The following is a 22,294-nucleotide window of genomic DNA, read 5'->3' as shown; positions in this document are numbered from 1 at the left end:
GTGTATTAAAGAATACAAAAGGCGCGTCTGACATCTCTTGCGGGTAAACATTTGGAAATGAATGTTGTCTAAAAGAACATTTACGCATCACTTTGTTTTCTTCTTGGATTTTCTCCTGTATCTATTCAAGAACAAATGGCCAAACTCTGAAGTAATCCAGGACATATTAACTAGAATGACCAGAAAACCGAGGCTGATGGGGAGGAAAGGATCCGGTACGACGCCAGCATCTCACGTGCATCCATATTGATTTTTAAATCTGCAACGATCACTAATGTCTGATTTTCCTCCCAAACAGAAAAATCGCAAACAACACGGAAACGTAAGTGGAATAATTTCACACTATTTTATCTTTAGATAAGAAGCTTTGGAGCTTTAAGCTTTGCTTTTATTTCCAGGACACAGATTTCAAACCTTTGTAGGTTTGATGGGAAAAAGGAGCTTTGACATCGAGGGTAAGATTTAATAAAGTTTTGGCATAAATAGCACTTCATTTCATGCGATTATCTGCCAGGTAACTGCTGGTTTCATCCATGCAGGAGGCCTGTGAGCAGCATGACTGAAGAATACTGAGGAAATTTGCTTTGTTTTAATTTCACATTGCATCCTGCTTCTGTTAATCATCACTTCATAAAAATACCAGATTAATCTGCCTACAGTGAAGTTTCCAAAGCTTTGCAACATCTCAAGGCAAACAGCGGCATCTAATGGGAAGGATTTATATCCAGCTAAAGAGGCATCATCACCATAAAATGAACCCACACATGATTTTAAGCACAAACCACTTCACTCCTAAATACCATCACAGGTTTATTAAGTGACTTTGTACATTACAAATGAAAAATAAAATTAAAAATACAGAGATGGAGTACATAGCCAAAGCAAAATGTGGTGTTGACTCTTCATTTCCCACTGATCCTTTCCAAAGAGTGACTGGGATTTTTTATTTAAAAATTGCATCTATGATCGTATTTTTTTTAAACACAAATCGAACAGAAAACGCTGCTGTCAGTCACTGAGGAGTTTCTAAACATAGAAAAGAAGTCGTTACTTCAGCTGGCTCGGTATATAGAAAAATAAACTAAAGTCAAATATAACACTTATGACGTTATAAATGGTGGTCCAAGCCTATTGAGAGAAGCTAAACACAGAGGAAAAGGAAAGTGTTACATCTCAGAATATAAGAAGCTGTAACCATTTTTTTTTAAGTTTATAAAAAGGCCCAAGGTGCATTTTTATTTATCTTTTGTTCATCCGGGGTTTTTCTCATTTTAGCCCGCTGCACTGATGGGATGAAGGTTGCAGGTTTACCAGGTTAATGCAAAACAAACCAGGAAGGATTAGTTTATGCCTTGCCATCTTACTAACAGAAAACCAGGTTAATGTACAAATACTGTCACTTTTTTTCTTGTCAACATAAAATTCAACAGAATCTGATTGTACAATGGTCACGCGTGATTCTCGGGTATTTGCTTTTTATTTTTTTTTGTCTTTGCTCTCAATAAAATCTTTTAAAAGCAACCTTGGGAAGGAAAAAAAGCAGTAGGTTGGAACAGTATTGAGTTATACCAACAACAATAATAAACATCAATAATAATAATAATTAACATAATAATAATATGGGTTTGGCCTTGCTAAAATGGGGTTACTCCTGTTTTTAAAGGTAAACATGTTCCTTAATGATGAGTCCCGAGGATGGGAGCGGGAAGGGGGGGGGAGGGGGTGTCTGTGGTTGCAGTTCTGGCTGTACACGCAAACCCCCCACCCCTCCGCCTCCCTCACATACACATAACTGCTCCCAGTAACACCCTCTCACTGGTTGGGAGCATGTGGAGCACAGGAGAGAGAGAGAGGGAGGGAGGGGAACATGGGAGGGGAAGAAGGAAAAGGAAAGAGGAGGCGGGGTGGTGTCAGTGCCACTCAACAGGCGTTCTGACCAGCAACGTTGGCAAACAATAACACTCGAGCTGGGGAGCTTTTATTTAAAAGATCTTGCCTTTCTTTTTGTTTTTCTCCAGAGTCCTGCAACAAAAAGCAAAAAACAAACAATGATTCATTTATTTTAAAGAAACTACTGACTGATCTGCTAACTGACTGAGTCTAACATGTCTACGTCTACTTTCCCTGAATGACTGGTGGACGTTCGTTACAATCTCAACACTTCACAGTTACAGACATCTGGACCATTTTCAAGTTAACAGAAAACGTTTTTGTTTTTCTGCCTAAACTTAAAAACACTGAAACGTAGCAGGTTTTTTTCTTTAGCTTGTTTATTACCGCCGCCAAGGAGGTTGTCTGTCTGTCCGTCAGCGTCAGCAGTCTGCAACCTTTACAATGCTTCAGCGCGGCTAAATAAAACTCGTTTAGAGCCATAAATGACCCTTTATTAAAAAATAATAATAATAATAATAATTTCTTCCATTATTTTAAAAAATATCTACAATAGAAAATTAGCTGTTATCAAAAAGCACAATTTTATTGATTTTTTAAAGTTTTAAAATGAAGAAAAATCATAAAACATTTGCAAAAAGATCTGTGGGATGTGCTTTTTTAAAATAAAAAAAGAAAGAAAAAAATACAGTTTCCAACCGTGATGACAGAAAAATGTGGAAATTCAATTAAATTACTTTATAAAAACTGAAAAGAGAAAAAAAAGGGCAAAATATATTTAAAAACATCTCGTCTTTATTTTACAGCCAGTGCTATCAACATCCACTGTGGAAGGTCCAAAGAGCAGCCAGTTTCTATCCTAACCATTTACTTTATTCTCCATCTGTGAATGTTTTTTATCCCGAGTTGCAACAAATCCTGCAGAAGCTGTTGAGTTGGGGTCTTTTTAAAACTACGTTTGCATCGTTCATCCTCCCACAGAAATCCTCTTCAGCTTGGTACTTGTGCTGCATGTCTCTCAGCGTTACATTTCTCTCATTTCTTGGCACAAATAAAGCTTATGGGTAAACTAGCATTGTTGCCAATGAACAGAAGTCAATCTGCCCACACAGAAATCCACTATATTCTCCTGAAGAACCAGAGAGGGAGGGCTTACGAGCGACAGGCTGCAAAGACCTGCTGTAAATAGAAGCAGGATCAGTGTGTAAACTTCAAATTAATTATCAGCTTCATTCTCAGCTGCAGTCATTATTCACACAGTTGCAGCACAACTCAAAAGCTATTGTATGTTAAATGTTTATGACTTATACCTTATATTTGGGATAATAGGAAGTGTGTGTTAGTCAGTGGCTTTTCTCAGAGCGCTCCCCGTTTCCTGACAGCTGAGCTACCCACGATGAAGCCAACTCATTTCCAACAGTCTTAAGTGTTACAGAGAAGTTTGGGTGACAGCTTTACTATGGATATTTACACCCTTCTGCCTCAGACGTTAACAGCCTGATCATGGTCCATTACTGCAGACGGAGCTGCAAAATGAACCTGTTTTCACCGCTCCACAGTGTGGTAAGAGACATAAGAGTGACAGGACAAAATGTAAATATCCACAGCTCTTGCTTAAACCACTGAGAAACCCTTCAAGCTGGACTTGCTTTAAAAGCTAAAAACCTTTCTGCTGGTATAAAATCTCCTCCCTGAGTTAGCTCTAGTTGTAGCCCAGCCTTCGGCTAAATGTCTGCTTCTTGCTCTAATCATTGGCTGGTGAATTAGTTAAAAAAATCACTTTAATCTTTCGATAAGTAAGCCCTCACTGAAGTCATCTTTCCATTAGGACACAAGCAAAACTGCTCCATCAGTCAAAGTTAAACTGATTCAGAGTGTAAATGACTGGAAAAACAAAGAAACATGAAAATATATTCCACACATGGATGTTTGACGTCTGTTTTTCCAGTTTTCCTGTTTGACTGATGCTCCTAACTACACTTGAAGCATCAACTCTCGTCTTAATTCACTAATTATTAACAATCCCTGCAGCTAAAAGAGCACAAAACTGGATTTTATAAACTGAATATTACAACGTATTTGCATGAAAGCAGCCTATAAATGTTCATATTGAAGGTAGAAGGTAGTTAAGAAGCTAAAAGGCTTCCAGTAGAAACCCAAACACACATCCACACGTTTATATTTTTGCTGAAACTTTTAAGTGAAAAATTCTGCGGATTAATTAAAGAGTGTAAAAATAATCCCACGGATTGTGAATCTGAGATAAGAAGTGTGTTCACACACTCGGGTTTGTTGTGATAAAACATAACGCAGGAGAAGTGTGACGCTGAGTGTCTCTGGTACCTGGAGGCCTCCAGTTTCTGCTGCTCCAGGCGCTGCACGGCCTCCCAGTTTGATCTCTCATCCTCAAAGACGCGTCTCTTCTCCTCCAACTCCTTGTGCTGAGCCTCCAGGTTCTTCTTCATCTGCTCGTGACGCCGCTGAAGCTGGAGTGAAGCAGGAGAGAGGAGGAGGTGAGCTGACGTAGACACTGCTTTTTATCCTCTCAGCTAATCAGTTTGCTGTTGGGTAACGCAGCTGGAGAGGAATAAAACTGTACATGTTGATTTAGATGTGTATTTGGACATGCCGATAAGAAATGCTTTAGAATAAAATAAATGAGGTGGTTTTGGTCTGTTTGGAGGTCACCAGGAGAGATGGGAACAACTTCACAAATCATATTACATCTGGCGAATATTAAACAGACATAAATCACGAGATGTTTCTGCTACAAGTCAGCGAACAAAATCCAGTGTTTTTATCTAGGTTAGTTCCGGGAAGGAAAATAATTCCAGTTAGGACGACTAGCCTTTACCAGCAGCAAGAGGGGAGATGATACAACCCAGTTTATTCTAGTCAGGCTAGAGCTGCACAATGTATCATTTGAGCATCGTCATCGCAATGTGCATGCGTGACATCGTCACATTGCACGCCCTGCAATGTGGGAGGCAGATGAACTTAACACACAGCTTTATTTCCAACGGCAGTAAACAAACCTATGTGGTAAAACATAATTCATGTTGCCACATTATAGAACAAAACATGGACCCAGCATGATAAAAGCAAGCAATAAAAGATAACCAGAGTAAACACAGATTAAAAAACATACATGTATCCTACAAAAAGAGAGGTGGTCATTAATGGGAAACAGGATGGTAGGAGTGCTGAAAATTTAAAGTACTATTTAAGTCACAGGTGTCAAACTCCAGTCTTGGAGGGCCACTATCCTGCAGGTGCTTGTTGTCTCCATGCTTCGATCCGCCTGACTGAAACTCAAAAATTGGTTAACAAGAAGCTGCTGGATCTATTTGATTTGAATCAGCTGTGTTGGTAAAGGGAAACAACAAAAACCTGCCGGATACCGGCCCTCCAGGACTGGAGTTTGACACCCCTGGTTTAAGTCATCTGTTGAAAATTCTTGTAATATTTTTTTCATACTACAGGGTTAGAAAAATGCGATGTTAATTCTTTCCAATTTCATGCAGTCTCAATTCAAACTAGTTCTGATTTCCACTCTGGTTAATTTGATTGTTGCCATAAATATTAAATTGTGACACAAAAGTAGGGTAGTATCTTATAAAAATACTACTTCATGATGGTAAGTTCAGTAAACTTTGGTTTATAAATATTTTTAATAAAGAAACTGCTTTTAGCAGCAGTCTTCTGTCTGTACAGTAAGAGCTGATGTATTTCTCATGAATCTCATTGTAAACATGAATAAAATCAGATATACATGACAGAGCTGGATGAAAATGTAATGATTTATTGAACAGATGAAATAAAATCAGAGTGAATTTCCAGCCATCAGGTTTGTTTACCTGATGCAGACAGGAAGGAAGCCACATTTCAACAAAAAACAAAGATGGTCTTAAACATGTGGAAAAATCCAGTTAATCTACAAATCAACCTTTTCTCTTAGATTTCCTGTTCGGACATAAAAGCAGCCACAGATAAAGCGACACTTTAAAAAAGCTCAAAACCTTACAATAAATAGAAGAATGTTGCAAAAAAATTTGTTTTTATCTGGCAGTAATTCTGTTAAACAAGCAGAGGAATGAAGTTTTCATCCAGCACGCGGTGTCATGGGAAGCAGGAGAGTTGCTCTAAATGTCTGTCAAATCAGCTGCTTTCACATTTTTAATGTAATGGTTCCAGTTTACGGTGCATGCTGGTAACTGCTGTGTAAACATGATTTCCGGGTGAGAAACAGACAGAACAGCAGACTCATAACCACAGCATTCGTTCAGGAACGAATGCTCTGCACGTTTCTTCGACCCAAGAGGAAGGAAGCAGCTCAGACAGTTGTGTGGATGTGTGTTTTACCTCTGCTTCAGAGTCTTTGAGCTTCTGCACCTTCTCCTTGACTTTCATTTCAAACACCTGCTCCATCTCCATCTCCATCTTCTTCATTTTAGCAACATGCTCCCGTCTCTCCTCCTCCATCTGGGCCAGAGGACTCCTGCAGGGGGAGCACACGAGCACACACACTGATTAACACATACTCGGCCGGCACACACACACAGTCACCAGTACACTCCCCAAATATGAGTAGAAACACCACCAATCAAACAATCTACTTTAGTTCATTAAACAAACTCGATTTTTATAAAATCAACTTATTCAAACTAAAATCGTCCCCTCTTCGTGTTTTTGCATGCAGATTGGAAAAGCTTTAAGGAGATAAAAAGGCTAGAAAAACATTCTGGATTTGAACTCTGAAAAACAAGAATCTGGTTCAGAACACCTGAGACTATTTCTACTCCTTTTTACTCCACTCTGATTACTCCTACCAGCTAAGTCACAGATGATTTGAACAAAATCAGTCCTGATGAAGCTGTTTTTCTTCACACATTTACAGCATACTGCCTCTTTACATCCCATCGACTGCAAAGATATACAAAGTTTTGCTTTAATGCCACCGCTAGTAGTGCATTAAAATCACAAGTTGAAAGAAAATTGTATCCCTTAAGCTGAGAGAAAATTCCAGTCCTTAAACCAGATTGCCGTAATAATAAGACAACACATGAGGGTGCAGGAGGGAGCTACAGGTGAGGCTTAAGGGATGACTGAGTCCCACAAGGCTGCAACAGGAACAAGGAAAGGACATAAACGACAATGCATTTTTTCTTCTTTAGAAATACAGGAGGGACCCAAAGGCTAATGCAAGAAACCTGTCAGCGTGATGTTAGTGGAGGTTGTGGGTTAAACATTAGTAAAAGCTCACCACGGAGGTTTGCTGCAGATTAACTGAACAGAGACCAGGCATGAAATACATGGAGCTGGAGATATTATGAGAATTTTACTTAAAAGTTTTAGGTTTTTACTGTTAAATCACAGAATTGTGAAGCTAAGAATTAAAATAGTCTGAAGATGAGCTGGTGCTCACATATCTCTATTAGGTTGTTGTAACCCAACAGCAGAGTGGTTGGATCAATCACGAATCAAAGATTTAACTTTGCTCTAAAAACAAAGCTTGGGGAAAAATTCAACAGCTAACTAATTCAGAAAAGTTTCTTTGTTCTGTTTATTTCTGTAGTTAAAATAATGTTTCCTGTTTTTTTTTTTACTTTGGTATCAGATTTAAACATCTCATGTGTAGGTCTCTGCCGTTAACACAAGCAGGGCTTTTAGCAGATGGAGTCAGCGTTCCAAGAGTTTAAACGCATCACAATCCTGGCTGGGAAAACTGGTTACATGGAAGTACAGCGGATCAGTTTTCCTCTGGAAAACATGAAAACATCAGCTGACTTCAGCAAGTCAGGACCAGATCAAAGGAGAAGACAAACTCAGACAGGAAAGAGACGAGGAAGAATACGAAGACTGTAAACAGGGGTCGGAAAAATATGTGAAAAAATCATCACTTACATTCCTTCAACTGTGTCAAGTCTAAAAAAAAAAACAAAACAAAAAAAGCACAAACATCCAAACACACACACACACACACACACACACACACACACACACACAAACAAAGCATGCAATGATGAGGTCATGCACTGAAATGAAACCATACTATTAAATGTTTTCAGTGACTGGAGCTACAGTTTCAGTGCTGATGGAAAAAATGAGAAGATGAGTTGATTTTGTGAGCTGGGTGTCACACATTAGCAGCAGTGATCAAACATTTAGCTGTGTGTTAGCATCAGCGGTGTCAGGTGTCTAATGTAGCTGAATGAGTTAGCCATTGGCGTGTGATTACAGTAACAACAAAGCTGCTTTGTGTCTGAATTCAAAATCATTTTGAACTCACACACAAATAAAACTATTTTTATCTTGAAAGATGAGTTTTTATGTGATGCAAAGCAGTAATAGGAGGCAAGAACATTAAATCCTCCAGTGGTTTTCACACCTCAAACTGGGGACCAGCAGTCAAGGATCCTGTAACCCAAAGACTTCATACTGTATCATATGAGTACAAAATGTGAAAACAAGGATTTTTGAACATTTTCTATGATACAAGAGTCTATCTTAAAGCTTAAAAACATTAAGGCAAGACACTACAGGAAAAAAACATAGCAAATAATAATTTTGAGAAAAAACTAAGTGAGATACTTTTGCAGTAACTGTGCGCTTCATTTCATTTGAGTGGATTTTACATAAAAATCGTGCATTATTTAATTAGATTATTTCATATTAACATATGGAAATATAAGCGTCAGAAAACATTAAAGGGACACTTTGTAACTTTTGACCCAAACATTAGCCGAATGCAGTAACAATGGATTTCTGGGGTCAATATACGCTGCTAAATGCGTGCCGAGGGGGCTGCTCTCTTGGATCATGTGACCTGAAAGTTTGACGTCTGAATAAAGTAAGAAAGTGAAAACGGTGTCTGAGGAGGCCAGAAAGAGAAAGCAGGAAAGGGATCGTTCCAGAGGAAAGACACGAGTCGACCTTGGCAAAGAATTGGCTGGTTGGAGTCTGATAAAGGAGCAGCATGGATGGAAAAAGCCACTCTCTTCTCTGAACACGTTCCACTCTGTATGTTCTGCATGTGACACAGTCACTGAGTCGTCTGCAGCTTTATTTACTAACAGCAGCTGGTTTTCTTTCTCCGTTTCTGATTTATCTTGTTAATTTCTGGTTCTCCTGACAGTTGATGGTTTCGTCCTCCTGCAGGGAGAACATGACTAAAATGTGCATAGGTGTATATATATGTGTTTGTATAGGTGGGTGTGTATGCGTGCTTATCTATATGCATATGTATGAAGGTTGTTTTCTGACTTATTCTTTCCTTCTCTCTCTTTCTCTTTTACTCTCTACGAAGTGTTTTTCTGTTTTTTTTTCTTCCTTTCGATTCTCTTTCTGTCCCTCTTCTATGCTCTCTGGTCCGGTTCGGCAGTATAAACTCTGTAATACAAACAATTATGCAAAATAAATAGGAAAATAAAATAAGAATTCAGAACATCAAGGGAAGCATTGCATCTATAAAGCTCCCCTTCTGCTCAGCAGAGCAGCATCCAGATAATCATTCTGCTTGCTTAAATGCTGGACAAGACAAAAATAAAAAACACTCTCTGTGTGCCTTAGTGTTATTAGACTGGTAAATTAACTGCCTGTTGTGCAAACGCACCAAAATGTGATGAACCTCTTCACATTGTTCAGCCAGTTTTTATTCAAAGCAGTGGCATCAAGTCCCTGATGAGCTGCAGAACGTTGCAGTAAACATCTGTGTCTCTATTTAGCTGTTTAGTAGAAGCTAAATGCTAGTTGAAGCTAATAAGCTACACATTCCAAAGCTAACATGTCTCCCTAAACATTTGAGTGGCGCATACCTCTGCCAGGGCCCTCCCTATCTTTAATGGTGAAGAACCCTATGACCAATTCCTTGTATCCAAATTATTTCACCATCAGCTCAAAGTTGCCTGCAAACACGATTTCAAAGTACGAATGAAGTCTTTTTTGTGGCCTGTGGGAAGTCACAAGTTTGGCGCCACTAGTGGCCAAAAGTTACACGGTATCCCTTAAAACAATGCATCAATAAATTAAACAGATGTTTCTAGTTAGAACGATTGGCACTTAAAAATGAGTTCTTTTAAAATCATTTTTCTACAGCGCAGCATTTGAGGCAAATTCTTCATCGATAAGGACTAATAAGGACTGCGTGACGCACACATGATGCTACTCAGAACGCTCTGGGTGAAAACTGCAGATGAACTTTAGTCGTACAGGCCTCGTGTACAAGCGGAAGCCATCGCCATGAACTGACCAAATATGCCTCTTCAATTTATATCAATCTGAAAGCTTTTCCTTCAGGGTTTGTTAATAAATCAACATGATTTACAGAACATCTCTTAAAACATGAAGTTGCTCTTTTTTTCTACATATCAATTTAATATGCCAACATATTTTAGTCTGGCTCGACCTGAAACTACCTCTGATCTGAAAATCGATGTTGACTGGAGTATATTTTGATAAATTGCACATAAAGAGAAAATATCAGATACTTATTATATTGAACTATAAGTTAAGAAATAATGAGAACATTTGCAGCAACATTACTTCAATTTTCAGTAATTAGTTGTAGCATCTTGCCTTAATCACTCCATTAATATGTAGGAAAAAGCTGGAAAACCAAATTAATAACATTAATTCTAATTAACACATTAATTTAAACATATTTTGTGGCATCAGAATCTGTTAAAACATACTGATTTTCCCTAAAATAAATCTTGTATTACGCGTGCAATGAATATTCTTGCGGAATGACTTTTAGATAATCTGTTTCTGATGAAACATCTTGCTAAAATAAAATTACCAGGAATTCCGAGGTGCCAGTGAACTCGTCATGCTTTCACAACTGCTGTTTCTAATCCTCTTTGTCCAGGACTTACTTGGTGGACAGCTGTCCTTTAGCCTTATTGTTGTCCACTCCATTGTAGGTGACAGCGGCCAGCTTCCTGCTGCGGTAGTTTTCATAATGGACGTTGTTGGTCACGTCCTTCAGGTCTTGCATGTGAGTTCTGAGGGTAGTAGATGGACAGTAGACATCTTAAATGCACTTTGTGCGCCAATTTCTTCTGAAATGCTAATGACAGATAATAAAGTTGTTTCCTGTTCCTGATGCATTTGCCAGTACCTGATAAGCATGTCCCTCAGGATGGTGAAGTCACAATGATCACTGTTCTCCACTACAAGATAAAACAATAAATCAATATTACTTCATTAGGCCCAACATAGCATAGTCTGTTTTGTTGTAAAGAACTAAACTCATAAAGTCTCTGACATAAACAACTATATCTTTAATTTGTACTTTATTAGTTGCCCAAACTTGCATTATTTCCTACTAAACATTCATACCTTCTGCAACTCCCCATGGGTACTGTCTTCCTCTGACCTTCTTGCCATTTGCCTCGATGATGGTGTTGCTTCCTACCACAGCCAGAGGCAGCTTGTCCTGGCAGGACAACAGTGTGTTTGTAATAAATCATACACGATTATAAAACTGGGTTGTCAATACACCACTGAAACTGGTGATATAATGTGCAGACGTGGCAGATGACATACTTTTATCTTCTTCACCAGCCTGTTCTCTTCTTCATCATCTGTCTCAGGAAACTCGTAAATTTTGATTTTGTGCTCTTGGATTTCCCGCATGATCTAGCAGGCAAAGAGAGGGGGTTTATGTTTTGGACAGATCTGCTCACTGGAGATGGCTGAACAAGGGAGCAGCCATTAGACTCGTACTGATCCAGAGTAAATAAACATGTTATTATCATTACAGCCAAAACAAATAATCATAAAACAAAACTGCTTTGAAACCAGTATAATCTGATCACATGCATCCATAAATGGGTCACATAGAATTTAACCCAGCTTGATGGTAAAAGCGACTTTACCTGCTAAAATCGACTAAACTCTTTCAAATAAACTCAACATGGCCGATAAAACAAACAACAACAACAACAACAAAAAAACCAGACGAAATCTGTAAGAAAGCATAAAATAGCAAAAAACTGAACCATGCAAAACCATGAAAACCTCCTGACAGTAAAAATTGATGGTTATTCGAAGTAATCCATAACATCAGTTCCACCAGTGACTGCAAAGTTAAAAATAAACTATCTCTGTGTGTATCTCTCATATATATATATATATATATATATATATGTACACACACATATATATATGTAGTGTATGTATGTGTGTGTGTATTTGTACTGTGGAAACCCTCGCTAGTAATGCACTGTGGAAACCACTGACCTGCTTTTTGAACTGTTGGCATTCCTCTGGGGTGAGAGTGTCTGCTTTGGCAATCAGAGGGATGACGTTGACTTTCTCATGCAACCGTTTCATGAACTCTATATCCAAAGGTTTTAGTCTGCAGAAAGATAAAGATACAGCTATTAGTTCAAACAGAAAACACAAACAGTGCCGAACTCTACTGAATCTTTGACCAGTAGATCGAATACTTTGCCTTTAAACCAGCATAATTTATCTAAGTTCAAAATATATCTAAGTGTTGTGGAAAATATGAGATATTTTTAGGGCCTTTTGAATTTAGATTTGATGACAGTTTCTTGGAAAGCTCTGTCTGAGACAAGAAAAAGACTAAATGAACTAAACCAAATATAGAGATCTTCTACAGCAAACTGATCTTTGTAATGTCTAAGAAAATGACCTTAAAGTCCCCACAGCTGTGTAAGTCATTGCATACAATAAACCCAAACATGGGACTTATCTGAAAAAGTAACTGCAATGCATTCTCCATCTTTATCATGGCTCATAACTACCTGTAAGGGTTTGTAACGGTGTCCGTCCACACCTGCTGCAGGCTCGCCAGTGATTGAAAAAGCCAGTAAGAGAAAGGCAAGTGCGATGGAAAGTCAACTTTTCTTTCTTCTTCTTTTCTCCTACATGCAGTCTCAAAGGCAGAGACGCTTTTCTAAATAGTCTAATGCCAAGCCCCACAATTTCCAGCAAAAGAAGACCACTGGTTGTGGACGGTGTGGCAAGAATGCAAAGATTTGTTCAGAGTCTTTGTACATCCTCTTTGGTGCTCCACTGCCATGACCTTTAATGCAGAGATCATCATACAGAGTGATCCTGAGCAGGCGATGATCATCCATTCAGGACGCAGGCCTTGCAGGCCACACCGTAGCTGTGATGTAAGCGGTGCCTCAGGTCAGCTGACCTGCTGCTCCTGGATGTACAGAGGTCCAAACAGAAGCTCAGAGTGGACAGAGCTTTTTCTGTTGCTGGTCCAAAACTGTGGAATGAGCTCTCCCTCCACATTAGACAACCCTCCTCACTGTCCATTTTTAAAACCTATCTAAAAACCCATTTTTATTCCTTGGCCTTTAACCCAACGTAAGGCAGTTTCCGGTCAGTGTGCTTTAGTTTGTTTTTATATTGGTTTTTACTTACTATTTAGTTAGTTTTCTTGTTTTAATTCCGGATTCCTTGCATAACCTGTTGTTTTATTGTGTTATTTATTTGCATTTGAACTGTTTTATTCTGTTTTTATTTTGGTCGATTGTGTACAGCACTTTGTTTCGACTCTGGTTGTTTTAAAGGGCTTTACAATAAAGTTGAGTTAAGCATCATGGCGTCAAAGTCACTCCAGTGGAAGTGGAAGATGGTGTGGCGGCAGCGCTCCTGGAATGGTTCAAGAAGCCGAAAGGCCAGAGATCCTGGTGGAGGATCTTGAGAGCCTCCTCTTTGTGTAATCCTGTCATTTTTCAAGATAGAACAGGCGGGCATCAAGATGATATCTAATGTAAACCAAACCTTTATCTCTGAGAGAGCTGGTGCCAGGATGAAACCCTGCCTTAACCCACTGATGATCAGGAAGGGCTTAAGAGAGGTCACCGTTTCAGACTTGGCTATACTCACCCTTCTGTTACTATAAAAATTAACTGAACTGCATTCAAGTCATCGCCCTCAAACCCTGAAGGAAAACTAGTCACCAGAGTTGAACTGGGGGAGCGAGAGCCAAGCTGTCTCTGGGTATGGGAGCTTATTGTGCTGCTGTGTGAGAACAGTCAGCTGGTGTCAAGAGGGGATGGTCTGTGAGTGTGTTTGTGTGAAAGCATATGGTACCCATCCTCTAGGCTAAAGTAATGCTTGTGTGGGTACAGAGCACGGGCTTGTACAAAGACAATGTCCCACAGAGAGACAGACTGGGAAAGGCACAAGAAACGAGTACAGGTCTTCTTCATTGTTTACTGTAAGGCGCAATCATAAGATTAAGGACATGTGAAAATGTGAATTAGCCTTTTAACACTGATGCCGATGCCATGCAGAAAGGAAAAGAAACAACAACATGGTTTGCCCCACAGCTGTAATCAGTTATGTACATTTTTAAAAGTTAAAATTCATTTTCAAGTTGTCATTTTTATATTAAATAAACCCCTTTAAATAAGATTTATGTCTTTTATTTTGAGGAAGGAAATTATCTCTCAAGTTTGTGAATTTAACTACTCTGACACGTTCTGCTCTTTGATTAAAGTGCAAACTCTTCGTAAAAGAAAGGCAACACAAACCCATCGAAAACGGTCAACGAACCACAGAAAATCTGGTGGCTTGTGAATAATAAACATTATAATTAAAATTCCACACAGTCGTCTTTTTATGAAACACTTGGTGATCAGTATCATCTGCTGGGCACGCTGCCAGCTCAATGAAGCCCACCCTCCCCCCCTTTTTCCCTTTTACAAGACTCAAGTTTTAACCCTTATTTCGCAGGGCAAGCTGATTCAGGAACTGCTGTAGGATACGTTTAAGGATCCGCCCAACGTGGATATTAGCGCCTTTCTAAGAGCCATTTTAGCCAAAGGTGCTGAAGGGGGAAGCAGCTCATTAACTGCTCCTGTCTATATTTTTTTAAAGCACCCAGAAGTCACCTCTTTCACCATCAGCCACAAACCTGCTGCTTAGACCATGAGGCATGGCTGACCGTGCATTTCCCTCCTTACACTATTTCTCACTCATTTCCTCTCCCTGTTCTCACACCCTTCCCCTCTCAACCCTTTCCTTTTCTAAAGTCTAAATGTATTCATTTCTTCCAAAACTGATGTGAGAAATCAAAGTTTTGGTTTTGTCATTAGTGGTAAACAGCACTCAGTTGAAAAACATGCAAAAGAATTACAATCTGTCTTAGGAAATCGTTTTCCAAGCTCACCCATGTCCTGAGGGGGCGATGAAATAAAGGCAGCAATGGATTCGGCTGTCAGGCATCTGTCGTCTGTTCACCCGTGATTCTGCGTTCAGGTAGTCTTCAAACTTGCTGTCTATGTGGTCGATGATTGGCTGCCAGCTGCAGAACAGAAATAACACCTTCTGTTTAGACAAAAATGCCCTTAAAAACCTTTAAAGCAGCTCTTGATGCTGGAAGAGATGAAAAAAAGATTACAAGTAAAGCAATAATAAACAGAGAGGTGCAGGTGTGGCCATTCTTACCAGTTGCTGTTATCGACAGCATCTCCAAACCCCGGGGTGTCAACAATTGTGAGCAGCAGCTGAACACCTCCTTCTTTTATTAAGACTTTGGACTGTTCCACCTAACACAACAGGAAGAAAGTAGGACATGGAAACTTCTAAAATGGATTGTGCTTCTGGAAAAAAAAACTTCAGCACAATGGTGAAAATAAAAAAAAAATCATTATCAATATTAGTCAGTATGACAGACAACTTTTCACACATCCAACAGAAAACACTTAGCAGCAAGCAGCAACATGCCGGCTCACATAGTGCCATAAGCTAACCGCGCACAGAAACATACAAAGCTCACAAGCATGAGGAGATAGTAACACAAGTCACAAGCCAGACAGATAGCCAGCCAGACAGGCAGACAGGCAGGCAGCCAGCCAGACAGATAGCCAGACAGACAGGCAGCCAGACAGACAGGTAGCCAGACAGACAGGCAGACAGACAGATAGCCAGACAGACAGATAGCTAGACAGACAGGCAAAAAGACAGCCAGACAGCCAAAAAGATAGACAGAAAGACAGACAGACAGACAGCACTTCAGGCTCCAGATTCAGAAGCATATTTTGGAATATAAAGATTAAGGCATTCATCGAAGAAGCAAATTATAAGTCTGACTTGTTTTAACCATTTAAATGTATCAGAAAGAATTCAGAAAATATATCAGAAAATAACCTGAAAATGCTAAACTTTAGAAGCAACTATTTTTGTGATTAGATGTAACTAAAAAGGCCCAGCCCCCCTACATGGTTAATGTTTCTACTCTGCCATTTTCCCCTGCAAAACACATCTCAGTCTCAGTTTAAGATATTAAAAAAAAATTCAAATTTATGGAGTAATAGTTTATAAATATCACGGAGAAGTAGACAGAGAGATCTGCAACATGGTTTTGAGTTACACATTCATAACATAATTTGTTGGCAGAGCAACGTTGATGAAGATATTAAAATCGACCGTTCATATTGGAAGACTCATCCACCCCACATCTTTACTATTTATGTACAAAACAAACTTAAAAAGGAACAACAATGTTTTGGTATTGCAGTTTAAGTCAATATCTTGTTGTACTTTAAGCTAATTTTAATGCATGACTCCCAGTAGATGTCGGTGTCCGTTCTGTTTTAAAGCGTTGCTAAATGTTTGACGAGCAACCAGCATTACTTACTAGTGTTTATCTTATTTATTTATGTACTTATTTATTGAATTTCCCTTTGGGGATTAATAAAGTATGTTTCATTCATTCATTTAGTTTAATTTCATTATCTGATAAAGCTGTTTAACCTCAAGCGCTAAACAACTACCTCACTCAATGTCAAAGCACCAGTAACTTTATATTAATATTCTATTAGTCTTGAAGCAACAAGGTGTGCCAGTTGGTGTTAGCTTCTTACCTTGTAACAAACATCATAGTATTTTATTATCTTCAATGGATTAATCTGCAAGTGAGATCTTTTCACATCGTTTGATCTATATTTGGCATTGGTCCGCCATACAGACACCGCTTTGGCATTTTGGGAAGGAAGTGAAAGTTTGCCAGCTTTTCTCTCTTAGTTACTGTTGCTAACGTACGACTGGTCAGCGGCATTTCTAGGGGACTTAGCAAAGGGTCAATTCTCTGACTGGCTGCTCAAACACTTCAGCCTGTCGGTGGTGTGAATACAACCAGAAAAAAACTGAGGGATGTAGTCCTTCAGGGATTTCCATTAAACTCGCTAAGACCAAAATAGTACTTCTACAGAAAAAACTATATATCATCCCTAATGCAAGTGTTTCATTAGTCAGCAATGAATTTCATTTATTTATTTGCCATTTAGCATGGTACATTCAAGTATAACCTTAAAATGTTGTTTGTACTGCCATGCAGACATTTAATGTTTTTCTTTTCACCAAACACAAAGCCTCCAGTCAGGTGAATCCATTTGATTTCAAGACTGTGCACAAGATTTTGACTCGGATATTTATGTGTGAATGTACCTGAACAGTCTTTTTGATTCTATGTGATGGTCCAGGATACTCTGTTGAATACAGGTCTGTTAGGAACAGGGAATTAATCAAAGTTGACTTGCCCAGTCCTGATTCCCCTGGAAACAAAAAAACAAAGAGACAAATCAGTACTTTAAGAACAGTTTCATGTGTACCAATAATCCAAGTAAGTTCAGACAAAATCCAGTAGTCGTTTTGTGAGTTGCATCATCTTGTGGAGCCGTCAATATTGCGGTGATGAGTCCTAATTACCTCATATGTGATACCGCCTGCCGACATGGACAGTGGCATGCAATGCTGGACCAGTCTGATGACGTCAGACAGCTGTTCACAGTAACTGATAAGACTATCTTATCTGGCAATCTCAAAGTTATTTTGTTTTTCACATTGGCTACACTTCACTACATAAACATCAACTCTGTTTCTTCAGACAGAAGCTGCTTTGAATAACTAACAATCCAACCTTGTACAATAACCACAAATCTTGTTTAAATAAGTTATTAAAAATCGTTAAAAAATCGCACCAGTATTTAGTAAAGGTTGGCAATTTTGTGTTTTGCTACATATCTGACGTAGTTTTGTTACTTCTAGTCATTAGGTTGCAAAAAACGACTACACGATTTTTTTTTTTTTTTAAAATATAAAAAGAAATAACATTATATTTCACAACATTTCCCAAATTAGAAATTTATCTTCATCAACATCACAGTTACATGTCTCTTAACCCAATCACACTAACTACTACAGTGGTTACCAAACTTTTTCTGCAGGGCCCCCTTTTCATTGATGACAGTAACGTCAAGCCCCCCCTCCCATCACATGAACCAAAGAAACATACTAAGAAATGCATCTTTAGTTTTAGTGGCTGTATTGTAGGTAGGTGCAGGTGTCGGTAACTATAATTAAAAGTGTGTCAGTATTATTGTCCATTCTTCTGCTTCAGTGTGAAACATTTTAAACCAGGAATCTCTGCAAACAGCTTTAGGTGAGTGGAGTTTTCTATGAGACGATGCTGCTTTAGTAAAACAACTTTGCCATATATAACAGTTGGATAGTTTATTTCTGAAGTAACCTGCAGGCTTTTCTTTGTGTTCAGGATGAAAAGGACCCAAGTGGTGGTGTAAATTGTTTGGTATCATATTTCATTATATTAGATAATATTTTGGTACAGGCAAAAGACTTTTGTCTCATTATTACCCACCATTGATTATTACTGGTCAAGCAGGGACAGATATGCTCCATCTTAGTTTGTTCTCTTTTTTTAATGGAAGTCTCTCGTACATTTATAATCATTTCCTATGAGTACTTTTACAAATTAACCCAGTGTATAAACCCCCCCCCCACCGAGTTTGGGAACTATTGATCCACTGTAATAAGCTAATGTTACCTGTTGCCAGCAACATCGATACTGCCAGACTGACGGCTGTTCACCAAAATGAACCATGCTGTTGCTATAACAACATCTGCTTAGCTAGGCTATTATTTATTATGAATTAGTTTGTATGAATACTGATTGGACTACAATGAATGGAGTTGAATTAATTTGTCTTTAAAGTGCTACAAGATTATGTTTTTGTTAACTGGCATTATATAAATAAAGCTGAATTGAATAGTTGTTATTGGGAATAAAACCAAATGTTTTCCTTACTGTTACATTTCCTTTATTTCCTTACTGTTACGGTTTTATTCTGTTTCTATTTTGAGCAATTGTGTACAACACTTTGTTTCAACTCTGGTTGTTTTAAAGGGCTTTATAAATAAAGTTGAGTTATATTAGGAAATTGCCCCTTGTAGAAGAGCAAGTTATTTAAAGCTACCTTTCCAATAGAACAGGTTTATACTCATTCTTTTCATTAAAATCTAAACAATCTGTTGCTATTTATCTTCATTTCATGACAGCAATTTATTTTTCTTCCGCTAACTGGATTGATGAGGACACACTGAAAACAGTGGACAGAGAGCATTGCCGCTGCCCCCCGTCTGTGTCTGACAGGGGAAGTCCTCATGAAGTAAAAGGTTTGTAATCTTTGCATTCAATTTTTTCTCCATAAGAGAACTTCTCCTCTAAAAGTCAAACAGCTTTAAAACTGCACAAGTCCTTCCAGATTCCTTGATTGTATTTCTCTTCTATTCTGACATACACAGCAATGCCACAGCAGCAATGGCACCAACCCACTACTAATATTTGCCTAGATTTGTCTATATGTCGAGACTGTAAGCAGTGGATTACTATTAGGAAAAAAAAATCCATACAATGTCTACTGCTGCCATCCTCAAACACTCAAATACTATGAATCTATTTAAAGATGCAAATGGCTTTTGCTCTAGATATCAATCTATTTGGGTTAAACAGGCTAAAGAAACACTGTGGACAATGCCTCTTGTTATGTGCAGCTTGCTGGCTGTGTGGTCTGAGAGACTTCTCAAGCTTGGTCAACTATTGTGTGCTTCGTTTCCAAGCTCCCAGTGAAAAGGATCATTAGTGGAAATGACCACTGGTACTGCCTGCCTTGGCTGATGGCCAGCAGTCAATATTTTACAAGCCATCATTTACACCAGAGCTACAGCTAAAGGGGAATGAGAAGTACTTGTATTGTAGCATTTGTTTGTCTCAAGTATTATGCGAGGCACGCAGCTATGCACTTTTTAAATTCACTGCAATATGAAGTGCAAACAGGCCTCTGAAAAGAGCTGCTTTGTAATGTGTGAACAGGTTGTTGGATCACACGTTTCATAAGCTATGGATAGATGTGCCAGTCACTGATGGTAATGCCATACCAATCTCTCTTCCTCTCCCACACCACACGAGTGACGCACTGCATGTGGGCACTGCGGGGACATGTGGGCTTGGAGCTAATCAGAGCCAAGAACAGCTAAATATTCTGCGTGAGTGTGTGACAACAATGACATGCATTTAACTAGCAGAAAGCCCAATGGACCTTCTCTACTGTCCTTGATGCAACGCCATTTTTCATCTTTTCTGCAATTACTGTCATAATGAACATATTTCTTAACAGAATGGATTTTTGCAAGCCAAAGACACCCACTAGGTCACCATCCAGTAACTTTTATAGAGAATAATGCAAATTAAAAATGCAAAATCAAAGAGTCCTTTGCTAGTGATGCTTTAACCAACTAATAATAACTAAATGAGTATTAAAACTGTGAGTAAAAACTTAGACTAAATTTAGATGCACATTGAGAAAGCTTTTGTTGGTTCGGCCACAGGAAATGGTTCTGACCCTAGGACACATTTTCCCTCCAAACAGAGCCTGATCAGCCATGGAGGATTTTGGCCCAGTGTCAACCACCACATCTAAGCGCTCAAAAAGAATGTCTGCATTTCTGATTTGCTCAGCGCAGTTCTAGATAAATTCAAACCAAATGTTTCTTTTCTGCAAGACGGTGTCAAGGATCCGCCATCGAGATTAAACACGGGAGAAACGCGAAGCCCCAAATCCTCCCTGAGTCAGCAAATAATACTACAAGGCTGAGTGCCTGTGCCATGTGTATAAATATGGTTTCACATGCACACATCTGTATCTATCCCCCAAAGACAAACCACACTGAAGGACTCTAAATGCCAACCGCAGGGAACACAATAAAATGATTCAAGCAAAACAAGGGCAAACTGAGGACTAAGCAGCGTGTGTTCTTACCCACAACCATCAGGGTAAACTCGAAGCCCCTCTTCACAGATTTCCTGTACACTTGATTTGGGAGGCTTGCAAAGCCGACATATCCTTCAAGATTCTTTTGTTGCTGTAAAATATCATTTTAAAATAAAAATAAAACATTGAATACATAAAATATGAAGTCTGACACTTACTTGCGGCTTGTATCGTTATTTAAATTCTGTACACTTACATTTCAAATGCTGCAATTATAAATAACTCATATTCCAGATTTGAGGTAAATTCTTCTATATTTTCTCAATTTTAGCTGAAGATGTTACATTATGATTTTTATTTAAGAAATCTGTCCAAAAATGGTGTAACAGGAAAAACACCAAACAAACAAAAACGGTAAATATATTTAAAATATGCATGAATTTGTACTTACGGCTATTTTGTGTTGATCGATATAAAATATCCCACAGTGCAGACAAATCCAGAATTTCCAGGGTTATAAAGAAAGAGAGAGGAGCAGAAAGAAAAACAAAAAGAATCAATGTCAGGTCATCTGCCACCAGAAGTGGTAAAGCCCCAGGCAAAAAGATTTGTGCTCTAAACAACTGCATTAGTGCCGAGAGTTGGCCCTGCCTTGTACATATTCCACTCCACTTGTTCCTTTAATGTCAGTAGTGCCATAAAGCAAGGTCTGTGGACATTTGCAGCCTTTCCTTTTAAGCTCGTGTCTAAGAGAGGATTTTTTTTTTTTTTCTTATGCCAGAACATCTTCTGCCTGCCAACAGAAGCCCACGTCTGCTTTGTGATCGCAAGACTTGATATGCTGATTTGGCTACAGGATGTGCACTTTAACAATAATTATGCTGTTTCAGTTTGTAAAGGAAAACAAATGCACATAGGTAACATAGCAAACCAGCATCTGTCATCTTTGGTAAAGCCTTAATAACTGGGTTAATAACAAAACAGAAGGGAAAAGGGTGGCTGTGATTTTTATATCACAACTGTATCTCTATTCAAGTTGTGTCTGAGGACTTGTCTAAAGGAAGCTGTTGCAAGAAGAAGAAAGAGGATTGAGCTGCAGTGTGCTTGAGCAAATTTAAAAGTCCTCCCAGCTAAATACTAAATCAGATATTTCTGTCTGACAGCAAAAAATAAAAAGAATGTATAACAGGTGCAGACTTGTGATTTAGATGCTACAATCTGAAGCCAATGAAGTTTAAAGTCAAAACATGAACTCTAAAGGTAGATCCACTGTAATCCAGATTAGATGGCAGCGGTAACCTCCTTATGCCTAACCTGGCATCGACTTTGACTGACTTACCACA

General features: G+C 38.7%; 1 protein-coding gene across 2 annotated transcripts; it reads right to left on the bottom strand.

Annotated features, from left to right (window-relative positions):
• Positions 1 to 793: 793 nt before the first annotated feature.
• On the bottom strand, positions 794 to 21,096 carry LOC306756254 (septin-7). 2 transcript variants are annotated; one of them, XM_079240970.1, is made up of 13 exons: positions 21,000 to 21,096; positions 17,332 to 17,438; positions 15,331 to 15,431; positions 15,053 to 15,187; positions 12,133 to 12,250; positions 11,437 to 11,529; positions 11,230 to 11,326; positions 11,009 to 11,060; positions 10,764 to 10,892; positions 7,795 to 7,815; positions 6,253 to 6,388; positions 4,234 to 4,376; positions 794 to 2,022 (listed from the first exon to the last, which is right to left on the bottom strand). In XM_079240970.1, the coding sequence occupies exons 1-13, from the start codon at positions 21,007 to 21,009 to the stop codon at positions 1,983 to 1,985; spliced, it is 1,182 nt and encodes a 393-aa protein (XP_079097096.1). In that variant the 5' UTR covers positions 21,010 to 21,096; the 3' UTR covers positions 794 to 1,982. The 2 variants fall into 2 exon arrangements, with proteins under 2 accessions (XP_079097096.1, XP_079097097.1); XM_079240971.1 differs by lacking the exon at positions 7,795 to 7,815.
• Positions 21,097 to 22,294: the final 1,198 nt, after the last annotated feature.

Source organism: Telmatherina bonti (assembly GCF_933228915.1).
Source record: "Telmatherina bonti genome assembly, chromosome: 5".
NCBI lineage: Eukaryota > Metazoa > Chordata > Actinopteri > Atheriniformes > Telmatherinidae > Telmatherina > Telmatherina bonti.
This window is presented reverse-complemented; position numbering and strand designations above follow the sequence as displayed.